Consider the following 15,539-nt stretch of genomic DNA (forward strand, 5'->3'; position numbering starts at 1 on the left):
ACAGAGATATGGCAGAAATAAATGCCGATCCATCCCGTATACCATGGTAGAAGAATACAGGTAGATGCATCAACGCTTGGAAACATTGATATGTCAAAATTTTTTAAATGTTTCTTCAAAAATAATTAGATTTTTATATGTTTTCTTATAGGACGTCATTCAGGTGTTATTATAATAAGCGTTTTTTTCAACATTTTTTACAAATTTAAATAATTTTCGTGTTTGTTTTCTCTTTCGAGACGAGCTTAATGATCTGAAATTTGCAGTGAAAAGGAAAGCCAGATAGACACTATCACACACTCACCACTATGCGACGCGTTTCGCCGTTGGTTAAGCGGCTCATCAGGCATATTTGGTGTGGATGATGGCTTACAAGGGCCGTTCCCTGGAAAGTAGTATATATTTCGAACTTATTGCAAATTAGCATATGCGAATTATACACTAGAAACTCTCCAGGTTCGACTCAAGTTCTATTGGCAGATCTTTTTCACAGCAAAGTTTTTTGTTTTTGTAGTGATGGACTTTTTTGCCCACAACAACTACATTGCTTCCAATGCATACACTTGTTTTAGTGCTGCTTTAGGAAGATGGTTTTCATTTATCATTTTAAATTCCAAAATTAGTTTGACAGTTCGTTGTCCCAGAAGCTGAGTCGATGTGCCTACCTATATTCTTCTACCATGCCGTATACCATTGCAAAATAATAGATTTAGAGTCATTTGCTAAATTGAATATGGCCAACATATCTTGATGAACTCGACTTTGTCATTAAAAAAAATCATATCTAGAATACTTATGTATGAAAAGTGGCAGATTTTAAAATAAAAAATAGGTCAATTTTTTATATATTTTCTTTAAAGCCCTGTTTTGTTATCCCTTACTTTAGAAAAAGTAAAGGATAAAGTACACATATTTTTGTGCGTCGAAAATAGAAAAAAGTAATATAAAAAATGTGACTGTTTTTAATTAGAAAATATAGAAATTGGGAAAATTTAGAATGTTATCAACTTTTACAACGTATTGTATTGAGTATTTGGGTAATCCGGACGCACAAAAAATTTTACCATAGTGGGGAAGTTGAATGTTTGTGTACGCTGCGTCGAATTTTAGTAACGCTGTTATATAGATTCATTCTATTGTTCATATAAATTAAAAGTAGAGATCTTCGATTAATTAACACAATGGAAAAAACAGATATTTGATAATAAAATCAATTTTCATTCTAATATTGGTATAGTATGAGTAGATGTAGAAGTAATGGTGAGGGTGCATAAAAAGCTTTGCATATTAATGTCAAATTATAAGGGCATATTAATGTCAAATTATAAGAACCTGATAATGTCAACTTTTAACATCTTTCCTAAAATAAGGGATAACAAAAGTGGACTATAAATGAAAGATATAAGAACGGGTCTTAATGTATGTTTGTACTTTTCATTGTGGTACAGACCGTTTGTCAAAAAATATTTGCAAATGACGTATGTTTGTAACAAAAATATATCGAATCAATAACTTCTTATCTTATCGTCCTTGTTGCGAGATAAATTATAAGAAAATAATCGATAAATAGAAAATCGACATGCGCACTTGCACCCTTAACTAAAATATTTTGTATGGATGCAAGTAGAACAAAAAAAGGACAAATAAAAGAGTATAAAATTTTTAAGTAAGGCCTGCCTCTGGAGCTTCAGAAAAGACTCTATTAAATAAAAAATGAGCATTGTTGGAAAACAATTGAATTCGCTACCGTCGAACAATATCTCAGTCACTGTTGACAATGAGAAAGCACTATGCACAATAACACCCGATGATGTTCTAAGACTTAATAAAATCAGCGAGGACTATCTATGTTCTCCAAGTGCAAATATCTACGAAATTGACTTTACACGTTTTAAGATTAGAGATCTCGAAAGTGGAGCAGTTCTATTTGAAATAGCGAAACCCCCAAGTGAGCAGTGCATTGCCGATGCAAACCTGGAGAAATTGCTGAGTGCCACAGAAGATTTGACAATTGAGGAAACAGCCGATCCTAACGCTGGGCGATATGTGCGATATCAGTTTACACCAGCGTTTCTAAATTTGATAACTGTTGGCGCAACGTACGTACATTACTTTATGAAAATTATTCCAGATTTGAAATTAAATTTAACATTTTCGCTCTCAGTGTGGAATTTACTGTTGGAAGTCGACCTGTTAATAATTTTCGGATGATAGAAAGACACTTCTTCCGTGACCGCTTATTAAAGACATTCGATTTTGAATTTGGATATTGTATACCATACTCGAAAAACAGTTGTGAACATATATACGAATTTCCTAATCTTCCACCTGATCTGGGTATGTAGATTCTAATTTAATTTCTAATGAATTGTCCGAAGGATGCTTACAGCTGCACTCGCAGAAACGTCTTCCGAAACCATAAGTGGTAACAAATTAAAATTTCATGTGAAATATAGAAGAAATATCAATTGAAATTGAAGCACGTTGAGTTTAGGGGCTATGCTCCATTATGGAGTGATATGCCCTTTCAAAATTATGCTACATGTGTCGATATTTCTTGTAGTTCCGAGGATATTATCTTATCTATCTTCCCATTATAATTTGACATTAATATGCCTAAAATTTGACATTAATATGCCTAGTCATTATGCCAAGCTGCTCACCCTTACTGTTTTAAAGAGAATGTTGTTCTTCAATAAAATTCTACATATTTGGATAGGTTTTCTTAAGCTTTCATTTTATACTTATATTCTGAAAACCGTTTAAAGAACAGATTACGACCGATTACGACTATTGCAATCAAGTGATCGAGGTATAAATTTCAGGCCGATCCGAGAGTTATAGCTATACCAGGATTACGTTGAATCTATTCGAGGGTGAAAGTGTAAATTAAAATAAATTAGACGTTAGATCGCTTATGGTCTTTTGCAGAACTGCAAGAAAGGTTTTTCTACGATAACTGAATTTCCTTTATAATATCGAAAAAATAACAGTAAAATCTTTTATGTTCTTGCAGTTGTGGAGCAGACCATAAAATAGTAGGTTCAGGAAGAGAACATTAGTGTTGAAGACATCTCCAGAAGGAATTTGTTGTAAAAAATTTTTTAACTTATGTACTCAGGAAATTTAGGCGTTGTCTGTCATTATGATTCCATAAATATTTTTGCTTATAATGAAAACACGTTTTTAGATCGGTTCGATTTAAGAAGTTTTCGCATCAACTCAGGTTACAAAAGTTTGTCTGATTTTTATTTTCTTCATTTTTAAAGTTATTTAAGAATCATGTGAATAAAATATTGGGATTTGGAATTTGGAGATCATGCATCATGTTTTTTATCCTGAGTATAATGACAATAAATCCATTGTTCCAAAGTTTGAAAAAAAAAAAATGTTTTAATTTGACTGATTGAAGTAGATATTTTTAGATCCAATCTTCTTTTTAAAAACACATTCAGGGCTTGAGATTTTCTACACTGCGGTATGTTCCACATTTTCTATGGTAATAATTTATGTTTCAGTAATCGGCTTTAAAATAACGAAATATAAATAAGGTACTTGGGGAACGTTGAAACCCCATGTCTCGAGATGTACTGCATTTTGAATTATTTTTTCTTTTATCCGGTAACTTTGGAACCATATATCTCGTTACATATGGATTTACCCCCGAAAAGATTTATGTTGTAATTAGGATAATGAGAAAGAATATTCAGTTTATTTACGCGAGCTGAGTGCAATCCTCATTTAGGCCTCGAAATTAATTATATTGCTTTTTTTATAGTGTGGCCATAGTCCCGTGAGCAAATTTTATTCGCAAATTTCAAAAATATCACCATATAGCATGCAAAAATAATATGAAATTCGTGTTACTTTGTCCCTAGCGATGAAATGAGCGCAGTAACTGTGACTCTATATATATTGATAAAATATTTACAAAATATTAGGGATAATTTAAGAAATTTGGGAGCAAGTTGTGTTTCGGGGGCTATGCTCGGATCACTCTGAAATTTTTATATCTGGTAGGTATTTTAACCTTATTACTGCAAAGTAATTTTTTTATACCCTCCACCATACTATGGAGGGTATATTCATTTTGTCATTCCGTTTGTAACTCGTAACACATCGAAATATTGATCTTAGACCCAACAAAGTATATATATATATATTCTTGATCAGCGTAAAATTCTAAGACGATTTAGCCATGTCCGCCTGTCTGTCTGTTGTAATCATGCTATTTTTCGAACGAATTGAGATAGAAGGCTAAAATTTGGCACACATGTCTATTTTTCCAGTAGGCAGGTTAAGTTCGTATATGGGCCATGTGGGTCCACGTTTTCATATAGCCCCCATATAACGGTATCCCCCGATATTCGGTATTTTGATGATTTTAGCGACATTACTCACCGGAATTGTTTCATATTTGGCATTTGAAGTTCGAAATGAATACAACAGCCTGAGACAGAAAATTGTCCGTGCAAGTCGACGTCTTCGTATAGCCCCCATATAACGGTACCTCCCTATATTCGGTATTTTGATGATTTTAGCAACATTATTCACCGGAATTGTTTCAAATTTGGTGTTTGAAGTTCGTAATGGAAGCTACAGGCTGTGACAGAAAATTGTCTATGCAGGTCCAGGTCTTCATATAGCTCCTATATAACGGTACCTTCCTATGTACGGTATTTTGATGATTTTGGCTACATTATTTGCCGTTTATTTCAAGTTTCGAATTTGAAGGTGGCAATGGCTTGTGACACGTCGTACAGGCCCTAATATAATAGCTATATTCGGTATTTTGAAAATGTAAACAGAATTTTGGCGAATGTTATCTTTTTCGAAAATTTTCAAATTTGTTCTAAATGGTGGAGGGTATTCAAAGTTCGGCCCGGCCGAACTGCTTTTTTACTTATTCGTGGGTGAAATACCGCTTAAAAATGTCAGGCCAATCTTAAATGGGGCGCTCAACGTTTTTTTTCTCACTGTTAACATATTGTCTATGATTTGACACAATTGTGCAAACAAGATATGAGTTAGATTTTATTTTTAGAACATTTAATTTTTTATGTGATTAATAGTTATGATGCAGGGCCTTACCAAAACGCTTGCGTTTCGTTCGAATGTACATGCCTACCTTCTCAACATAATTAAAAGCGTAACCTAAAACTCGACGAAGCGTACACAAACGTTCAACTTCCCCAATATTTTATACGTATGCACTACCCAAATACGCCAGTTTCTTATCTTAAATATGCTAACATATTACGTTGTTAATTAATTGATAATTTTTAAAACGCGTCCAATTATTACACTTTTCTGTAACAAACATTTAATTTTTTTCAACACACATTGAAAGAGATTGCAAATGTTAAACTTGTTTAACTTTGAAATTTCGTACGCGCGTACGTAGAGGTAAGATTCATATAAATACCAGTTATCTAAATTTCGACGCAGCGTACAAAAATATTCATCTCCCACTAATACGCCAGCCCTTAATTAAATTAAATCTACACACTAATTACACGCCATTTCCACGCATGTCAGCAGAGGTCTCAAGCAGAACAGGCCGTGCGATAGAACAGTTATGGTGGCACTTGATTTATCAAAAGCCTTCGATACATTCGATCATGCCACATTGTTCGAGGACGTTGAGCGCACCGCCCTTCGGCCAAGTTTGAAACGTTGGATAGTAAACTACATGTGTAGACGCCAGTCGCACGTGGAATTCAGAAACAAGATGTCGAGCATCCGGAGAGTTAAACGGGGAGTTCCTCAAGGTGGGGTGATATCTTCTGAACAGTATAACCTCTACCTTTCTGACATTCCCGGCCCTCCAGACGGATTACAACGTACGTAGATGACTGTACGCTCGTGGCGTCCGGACCCATTATTGATGACATTTCCGATCGGTCGATAGCCACTTTAAGTCGTCCGCGCATACCACAGCTATCTGGCCGGCAGTACTTGGGGAGCTGATAAGGAAACCTTGTTGGCCTCTTACAACGCGATAGGACGGTCTGTGGTAAACTATGCGGCTCCGGTGTGGTCCTCCAATGTTAGTGCTACGCAGTGCTGTCAATGCAATACCTACCTGGGTGTTATAGACAAAGCCATCCGAATCACCATCTTGTAGATAGTCAACCTCTGCCCAGGCACGTTAGGAAAAACCTTCATGATCTAGACAGCCTCTAGATCCACAGACCTATCAAGCGGGACTGAAGAGTATTCAAGGATATAGAGTGAATACTGTGCTAGGAGATCATCCCCCTTCCGTCTCAGCTGAAGAACGAGAGTTGCGCCGACAAACCCGAGTAGTTTTGGCTCAATTACGATCCGGATGGTGCAGCCGCCTAAATTCCTACTGGGCCCGGATTAACAGCGGTGTGCAGAACATCTGCCCAGCTTGTGGCACAGGCCCACATGACACGTTGCACCTATTTCGCTGTCCAGCTAAACCTACTCATCTACACAATCCACAGGTTGTATCCTTTTCGAGACTGGATTTAGAGGCAGAACCAGATTGAATGGAGTCAGAAAACGGAAACAGAACAATAAGAACAACTAATCAAGTAATAACAGTCCCACAGCAGCGGGTTCTACGACACCGGATTGACCCGAAACAACAACACTCCAGTTTCGGCCAGCGGCTGCCAACCCAGTGTATACATGTTCGTGTTTGTTTATTTTTTTTGTATTGGGAGCAGCACATCCCGGAATGCTTGCTCCGGATTCTTTGATCCGTGCCGGGCTTGAGAAAAACCCCGGAACATGGTTCTGTACGGTTTGCCAAAACATCACCCACCATAGATCAGTCTCAGTGCGAAGTAATGGATGCGGAGGATGGGTGGATTTTAGGAACTGTTCTGGTTTAACCCGGTTGCGAGACTATAGCGATAGGGACTATGTTGCATCGTGCTGTACCAACGTATTATCCAGTGAGTCCACCTCGTCGTCAAATTCCGAGTCGTTGTAGGTGTATGGAACTCCACCGCAGTCTTCAGAACAGCACCTAACGCCACATGTTGTTTCTCCGATTTCGGACATTGCATCATTCTTGCAATTCAATTGCAACGGACTCCGAGGTAAAATTGATGAGATAGTGGATTTTATGAATCGGAGGAATATTAAGATCGCAGCGGTGCAGGAAACCAAGCTCAATGAAAATTGTAGCTTACGGCGTTGAAATGGTTACAACGTATTGAGGAAAGATCGCAATAGAAGTGGAGGTGGGGATTAGCGTTAGGTTAGGTTAGGTTAAAGGACGCGCAGCTGCATTTAGCAACTGCTCCACTCGGAGACCTATAGGTCCATTGTGTTCATCCTAGGAAAGAGTTAGAGCGAAAGATAGAGAAAGTATAAGAATTGACAGTAGGAAATAGATAGTACGTAGTCTACGGCTGAGTTTGCCGTGTCGTCTTTAGCCACTAGAACCTTCTGGCTAATTGAAGGATCACTGCAGGGTCCGTGGTAGAAAAAGAGGACAAATCACGTGACACTAGTTCTCCCACTAGTTTATGTCTCACGTTAATGAGCGCTGGGCAGTGGCAGAGCAAGTGTTCGATTGTCTCAATTTCTTCTTCATCTTGACAGATCCTGCAGTAATCAATATCATCGCTGTCCCATTTTGAGGTCATAGCCCTCACCTTACAGTGACCTGTGATGATGCCCACCACAAGTTTTAAATCTGGTTTAGACAATGACATCAGCGATCTTGTTCTCTTCTCTGAGAGCACAGGCCAGATTCTTTTGGAGATGGTACATCCCGTTTCATCCAGCCATTTTTGTTGTGTCTTTTCCTGGTAGTGTTTGCGAACGATCTGTAGGAAGTGGCACAGTGGTGGTTTGACCGAATTATCTATTTCTATTGTAGTTGATTCGGATCCTAGCCTGGCCAATTCATCTGCAGTTTCGTTACCTGTGATATTGTAATGGCCGGGAACCCAACAAAGCTTGATTGACAACCCAGAGTGTTCCAAGGCTTCTCTGCAGCTTAAAACAGCCCTAGACTTGATAGTAAAGGAATTTAGTGCTTTCAGTGCCGCCTGACTATCGACATATATAGTCACCGGACTTCCGACCTCTATGTTCCTCGTGACTAGCAGGTCTATGGCCTTTTTGACCGCCAGGATTTCTGCCTGAAAAACGCTACAGTTGTTTCTGAGCTTGTAGGATTCACGGATATTAAGGGTGTCACAGAAGACACCTGCTCCCGTACCGCATTCCATCTTTGAGCCGTCGGTATATACAGATATGCCGCGGAAAGGTGGGCTGTTTTGGGACCAGGCTTCTCTGTCAGGTATGTGTATTTCAGGTGGGCAGAAGCTTAATCGTGGTGAAATATAATCACTTGCATAGGCTATCTCTCCCACAGTCCTTACACGCCTTAGAATCGTAGAGTGACCAAATGGTTGACTACGCCATTCACCTAATTCCCTGAGCCGAAGAGCACACCTGAATGCCAGTTCCTCTACATGTATGGCCAGCGGGCTTAAACCCAGTAGAGTATCTAGCGCAGCTTGAGGCGTGCTCCTAAAGGCACCCGTTATTAGTAAGGATGCGGCTCTTTGGACTTTGTTAATGTTGCGTGAGTAAGTTGGCTTCTTTAGTGAATGCCACCATACTAGAGATCCATAGGTTAGAATGGGGCGAACGATTGACTCATACAACCATTTAATGATGTATGGTTTGAGGCCCCAGCTTTTACCTATGGAGTTCTTGCAAGAATAGAGTGCGATAAAACCTCTTTTGGCTCGTTCCTCAATATTCCTCTTCCAACTTAATTGTCGGTCAAGGATTGTACCAAGGTATTTGGCCTCTGGTGAGAGGTTTAGAGTGACTCCATCTAGTCTTGGTAGTGTAAATAACGGATATTTACGCTTCTTAGTGAAAAGTACGAGCTCTGTCTTTGCTGGGTTCACGCCTAGCCCGTTGTGACGCGCCCACCGTGATAGAGTGACTAGAGCTCCTTGCATTAGGTCCGAGATTGTTTGCGGGAATTTCCCGGCAATTAGTAGGACGACATCATCAGCGTATGCGACTACTTTCGTCCCTGTTACCTCTAGATCTATAAGTATGTTGTTAATAACCAAAAGCCAGAGTAACGGTGATAAGACGCCCCCTTGTGGCGTGCCCCTAGTGACCGATTTCCTGACAGATGTTTCCCCAATGCTCGAGTTGATGATTCTGCTGCTAAGCATGTTATCAACCCAGTCTATGAGGAGTTGTGGCAAATTAAGTTTTGATAGTGACTCATGAATGGATTCCAACGTGACGTTGTTGAAAGCTCCCTCAATGTCGAGGAAGGCAGCCAATGTGAATAAGGAGCCATTCATGTTCTTCTCTATGTACCCTACGACATCATGTTGCGCTGTCTCAACAGATTTGCCTTTCATATAGGCATGTTGAGCAGTGCTGATGGCGGTTTGGGGTATTAGAGATCTGATCTCTGTGTCTATCAGCCTTTCCAAGGTTTTCAATAGGAAGGATGAGAGACTTATCGGTCTGTAGTCCTTGGGAAGTGAGTGACTAGGTTTCCCCGCTTTGGGGATGTAAGTGACTGTGACTTCCCTCCATGATTCCGGGATGTAGGATAGACGCAGACAAGCTTTGAAAATCTCACTCAGTACTGGTGATATTACCGCTGAGACACTTTGGAGCATAGCAGGAATAACACCATCTGGTCCTGGAGATTTAAAAGGTTTGAATGTATCTATGGCCCACTTGATTTTGGGTAAACTTACTATTCTGTCAGCCAAGTCTTGGTCCCTAGTTGTATGATCATGATGTACTTGATCGGTTTGCCGATTGCTTGTCGCGTCAATACAGCCGGGGAAATGCGTGTTGGCTAGCAGGTTAAGAGTCTCTAGTCCAGAGTCAGTCCATGTGCCGTCAGTCCGTTTTATACTTCCGATGGATTTAGGGTCCTTCGAAAGGACTTTAGGAAATCTGGAGGCTTCGTTGACACTTTCAATCGACTCAGTAAAGCATACCCAAGATAAGCGCTTGGCCTTCTTGATCTCACTGTTGTACTTGTTGAAGGATGCTTTGTAGGCATCCCAGTCCGTACTATGTTTGGTCTTGTTGGCCCTATTGTACAGTCGTCTACTATCCCTCCTTAAATTGGCTAAATGTTTTGACCACCAAACAGGTTGACATTTCTTTCCCGGGTGGGTTAGTGGACAGACTTTTTCATAACACCCAATTAAGGCACTAGTTATCGCATTTACGGAGTTGTCTATATCGAGGGTTGAGATTAAGACCATGTTGTCGAAACGGTGAAGCCAGGGTATAGCCAGCTCCGTAAATTTGTCCCAATTTGCCTTTCTTGGGTTTCTATGAGGTTTTTGATGAATACCCTCCACCAGTATTTTGAAATTTATCTTTCGATGGTCTGAGAATGAGCATTCGAGAGAAACTTTCCAATCTAGTATGAGAGATTCATCCTTGTTAGTAAGGGTGAGATCAATGACCTCAGCCCTGTCTTTGACTAGAAATGTTGCATCGTTGCCCCTATTACATATTTTAAGGTTATATTTCAAAATAAAATCAAAAATCGACTCACCTCTGACGTTAGTATTCGTACTGCCCCATTGGAAGTGGTGTGCGTTGGCATCACAACCTATAATTATGTGCCCGTTGTTGACCAGATCGTCGAGCAGCTCCTCTACCTCGTGGCCGGGTGGGTCAGGTCGCTCATACGGTAGGTAGAGAGAAATGAAAAAGAGAACCCTCCCGGATTTGCATTCCATTCTCGCTACCGTGACGTCTCCTCCACTGTAGTTGCTAAGGAAGATAAGATTTAAATTCTTTTTGGCAACAATACACGTCCTTACCTTATCACCATTGGAGACCGCGTAAGTGACATACTGCCCACTCCCTAACCCAGTTACCCTATTATTGTATGTATAGGGTTCCTGGATTAGGGCTATGTCAACTTCAGATCTCGTGAGGGATAGGAGGAGTTCAGCAGCAGCTGCTTTGCAGTGATGCAGATTAATCTGCATGATATTGAGTAGCTGCTGCTTCCTTCCTCCTAATGCGTTAGCCGGAAGCGGATCCACCCGGCGCCGAAGTGCAATTTTCCCCCACGAGCTTGAAGATACTCCTGGCCATCCTTATCCATGGATACTTTGATGACCAGGCCCCCTCCCTCAGTGGTAGAACTGACAAGACGCCAGCTGTCTGTTTTGAGGTTGGGGTTTTGCTTGCCTAGTATTGTCAGGATGCGTGCCGGATCCACAGATGGTGGTGGCACCCATGCTGTCAATACTCTACGGCAGGGGATGTCCTTTAAGGATACAGCCGCCAGATCGCATCCTTGCCATAGGTCACGGAAGCCAGATACTGCGGTGACTAGGTAATCCTTAGATTCCTGGTTTTCGCAGCACATGACTTTCGCGCCTCTGTAAAGGGTGGCGCTGCCAAACTGCATCCTTCGTGGGTCACCCTCTCCCGTAAAGACAAGCTCCCTCAGTCGATCTTCGAATAGCAGCCATCGACTATCGCTGATTTTACCTTCCGGTTCAGCCCTGTCAATGATTGCTACTCGGAGATTATCCGGGTAGATCGTCTGGGAGTACTTCCTCTTTCGTCCTGCTTGGCCTGCCGTTTGTGACTTGACCTCTCCTTTGTGGGCCTTATCAGGCTTGGAGCTTGAAGGGCCTGTTGGGGGTGGTTTGGTCACAAGCGACTTGCTGACAGACGAAGTGGAAGTTGTAGGTAAAGGCCGAGAAGCCGGGGCCTTAGATACCTTCTTGGCCTCAGGGTGTGGTTCCTCCGTAGACCGGCCCCTCTTCAACGCCGAGCGTGAAGGGGTGTCGGCCTCCGTTGGAACTGTCGAGGCTGCAGCTATCACAGGTTCCGGCTTCTTGACCTTCCTGTCCCTGCATTTTGGGGTAGATGACCCAGCAGGTCCAGCATTAGGTGTCACCGCGTGGACAACAGCCGGAGTGGCCTTGCTGTCGGTGGTGGACTTGCTGACCTCTGCAGGGTTCTCAACAGTGGGTTGAACTATGGAAGAGTTTGCCCTACTGTTGATGTTAGGTGGTGGGAGAGTTAGGAGTATCTGATTAAGAGAACAACTTGGTAAGTGCGGGTGGTTCTTCTCAAACTTAGCAATTACCTTGAGGTTCATCTTGATCAGAATCCTCTCTCTCTCCGTTATGTGCGCGGGGTCTCGGCCAATAAATTTTTTGCAATAATTTATTGACCTTTTATAATCCCGCCTTGCTTTCGCCTCCTTCGGTTCGACACCATCGTGAGAGGTAGGGTTACTGGTAGATTTCCTGCCAGTGCCTACAAGGATGGTATCTTGCCGATCGAGGCTTTTAGCATCGGAGGTTACCGACGATGAACCCTCCTGGATTTGGGACTCCACGCAAGTCTCGTTAGGAGTGTTCTTAGCGGTCTTTTGTGATGACTCACCACTTTGAGACGAGGAAATGACCGTTATGTCAAGTTCCTCATCAGAGAGTGGTGAGTCGTTACTAAAGCCCGAAGGAACACTTCCCTGGCTGAGTCTTAACGTTTTCGTCTTTTCCAGGAGGGCAGACAACTCTTCATTTTGTTGCAGAATACTGTCGTGGATTACGTCACTGTAATTCAGTATTGAGTCGTCCCCTCCCGATTTGGTATTCATGTCCTGTGGCCGGTCCTTGGTCGTTGCTTCCTTGGAAGCAATGGTGTCGTTGGTGGTTGTTGGGGGTTTGTTTTGTTTTTTTATTGTTTTTTTATCTTTCTCCATATGAAAAGTCGGACTTGGAGGAAACGAGGTCCACCATGGCATAGCCTCCCTACCATGGCAAGGACTTGGCAACTAAGCCTGTTACTCACTGAGGCGCCCAGGTATCAGTGAGGCAACCGTACGAATACAGTCGGAACCCTGACTGCAAACCTAGGAACACTGATGGGCACGGTTTACATAACACCCCAGCGTTAGGGGGTCTTATTTATCGGTAGACCAACACCGATCACTGGGTATTTTGAGGCGCCAGTTGTTCGCCTCGTCGTAACCAGGGATCATGGGCACTCGGATATTTGTTCCGAGACTCTCCCCCCGGAGACCGCTGAGTTGTCCGCGACTGCTTATTTATTCGCAGCTGCCCAATATATCTATTGGGCGTCCCACTATCCGCAACCTGTGGACGCGTCCGGTAGCATCCAGCTATGCTTCCGATGATCGGCTTCCGATGATCGGCCGGAGGGGATTAGCGTTACTGTTACACTATCCTGTTCAATACATACCTATCTCTCCTGAGCTAGTCTCTAGTGAACCATACACGGAGTGCATGGGGTAGCAGTCAATTGTGGAACTGCCGATGTAGAGGTGCTTAATGTGTATATCCCGCCGATTAATATCTGTGAACCGAGGTATTTGCCCATTGTTGGAAGGCAATAACCGCCTGGTACTAGGGGATTTTTATGCCCACCATGAGTTGTGGCATTCGGTCCTAGGTAATGACCAGAGGGGATCAGCGATGGCAGAGCAGATTGGTTGCTCCACATTTTGCACGGTAAACGAGGATGCCCCCACCCGAATAAGAGGAGAGTTTCACAGTTCGCCAGATTTAACCATTGTGTCACCCGGTCTGATAAATGACGTGACTTGGCAACCCGTTATTTCTCTTGGCTTAGACCATCTCACGGTAATTGTCTCCATCGGCAGATCACCCGATTTCATAACCTCTGAACGCCGCACTTTCCTTAACCATGGGAAAACCCACTGGAATGAGTTCAGAGAGTTCACCAACCTTCGATTTAGAGAACTGCCCTGATCCCAGAGTCAGTGAACTGACAGTGGAAGTCAAAAGGTTGGTATTAAAGGCCTGCACAAGACGAATTGTATGAATTATGCTTTTCTTGACACACTGACTTTGTCTATTCAATCATGCGCTATGCATTTGATAGGCAGTGACAACCAACAACATCCCCTATTTTGATTCATGTGTGCCATTGTCGTGGCATGGCTGACTCGAATATTTGCATGGTGTTCTAAATTAATGCAGGGTGTCAACGATGACATCGAACCGTGTCATCGTCAAATTGTGTGTCATTTGTGTACGTGTGCTTAAATTGAGAGAGTGTGTGTGTTACTTTCGACGTCGAGGGTGTGTTTTTGTGTGTGCTGTAATTTTGAAGTAACAAACACCGCGTAAATATAAAATTGAGTTCAATAACAAAATGTGCATAGACATCAACAAATGAATAGAAAAAATGAAATATATAGAATAATCCCAATTTAAAAGAGGTAAATATATAATATATCATATAAAAGAGGTAAATATTGTTTGCCTATTTTCTATCTACACATAGTGTTCTTTTAAAAATAAAGTTTGTGGGCAGAGATTTGACTCTCATTCAATAACAGAAGTTGCACAGAATTGAACAATGGAAGTATATAGTGTTGTTACGTGAATTACAGTAGCACTCATTCTCATTTACACCTCACTACCGAAGCCAAACATTTATGAAATTATAACCAAAATAAGAACATTTTTCAGGGGATTATTGTTTTTAATAAGGTTTAGCATTTTAGATTGTTTTGTCAACAACCACGAAATGTAAACATTTTGTGTGGACAATTAGAAGTACCTTTAATATTTTAGTAATTGCCAAGAAATTCTTTATTAGAAAAAAAAAAATATTTTTTCACATATCGGGAAAGCAGGTAGCGATTGCGCTTTGCCTTCATCACGTGTGTATCTTTTTCTTTGGCAATTGTTTCATAATTGTTGTTGTTTTTTTTTTGATAGAACATTTTGTATGACGCACTATTCAACACCCCCTTTTATTGGTCATTACATTGTATAACGATGGGTTTGAGTCTGACCGACATGTCGAGACATCGAGCATTTGGTTGGATGTCACGTACTGTCACGCGTTTGATCAAACAGGGCACAACATGACGAGCGTTTTCTCTCCATGGCATAAATAGAGAAATATGTCACACTTGCATCCCTTTAGTTGGTATAGGAGCATAAGCGGAAAAAGGGCTAGACCATCTGAAGTGTTGCGGTAAAGTCACTCTCGAACCCTCTCAAAAAGGATAATAGGACAGCAGTCACATTTAACGACGTAACGGTGACTGATCCGAAGAGGTGCGCTGGCCATTTTAACCGCCAATTTGTCGAGCACCCCGAGAGTGATAGGGCAGGGCGAAGAGTACTACGTCGTATAAGAGCTCTTCCCGCCGAGGATGTACATCACAGTTTATGATGGGTGATATTGTGAATGTCATCCGACGCTAAGTCATCTAAAGCGTTGGGCCCGGACGGAATATCAATGGCAATGTCGAAGCAACTGGATACACCGGAAGTTGAGTATCTAACCAAAGTCCTTAGCTTGCCGTTAGCCACCCACATAGTTCCCGAAGCCCGGAAAATGGGCAGGGTGGTCCCGCTACTGAAGCCAGGCAAGGATGCCAGCAAAGGTGAATCATACAGGCCAATTTCGTTTTTGTCGCCAGTAGCAAAGACTCTCGAGGCTTTACTCCTCCCCAGTATCAGAGGAAGCTATTCAGTTGTTAACTATCAACACGGTTTCCGTCC

The 15,539-nt window shown here is 41.7% G+C and overlaps 2 protein-coding genes across 8 annotated transcripts in view; one reads left to right on the plus strand and one right to left on the minus strand.

Moving 5' to 3' along the window:
- Positions 1 to 1,563: 1,563 nt before the first annotated feature.
- The window catches only part of LOC101897258 (protein unc-119 homolog), a 200,389-nt gene continuing 186,413 nt past the window's right edge, over positions 1,564 to 15,539 (plus strand). For 4 of the 5 annotated variants that reach the window (XM_059123060.1, XM_059123058.1, XM_059123059.1 and 1 more), the window contains exons 1-2: positions 1,564 to 2,099; positions 2,165 to 2,337. In XM_059123060.1, coding sequence (XP_058979043.1) covers positions 1,714 to 2,099; positions 2,165 to 2,337 — 559 coding nt within the window. In that variant the 5' untranslated portion in view covers positions 1,564 to 1,713. The remainder of the gene's footprint in view (positions 2,100 to 2,164; positions 2,338 to 15,539) is intronic. The other variant, XM_059123056.1, reaches the window with a different exon arrangement.
- LOC131802664 (uncharacterized) lies at positions 7,233 to 12,494 on the minus strand. 3 transcript variants are annotated; one of them, XM_059123054.1, is made up of 2 exons: positions 10,556 to 12,494; positions 7,233 to 7,315 (listed from the first exon to the last, which is right to left on the minus strand). In XM_059123054.1, the coding sequence occupies exon 1, from the start codon at positions 12,125 to 12,127 to the stop codon at positions 11,027 to 11,029; it is 1,101 nt and encodes a 366-aa protein (XP_058979037.1). In that variant the 5' UTR covers positions 12,128 to 12,494; the 3' UTR covers positions 7,233 to 7,315; positions 10,556 to 11,026. The 3 variants fall into 3 exon arrangements, with proteins under 3 accessions (XP_058979037.1, XP_058979038.1, XP_058979036.1); XM_059123055.1 differs by lacking the exon at positions 7,233 to 7,315 and having other exon boundaries at positions 10,001 to 10,767; positions 10,827 to 12,494; XM_059123053.1 differs by lacking the exon at positions 7,233 to 7,315 and having other exon boundaries at positions 10,001 to 10,776; positions 10,827 to 12,494.

This window comes from Musca domestica, unplaced genomic scaffold (assembly GCF_030504385.1).
Source record: "Musca domestica strain aabys unplaced genomic scaffold, Musca_domestica.polishedcontigs.V.1.1 22, whole genome shotgun sequence".
In the NCBI taxonomy this organism is placed as follows: domain Eukaryota; kingdom Metazoa; phylum Arthropoda; class Insecta; order Diptera; family Muscidae; genus Musca; species Musca domestica.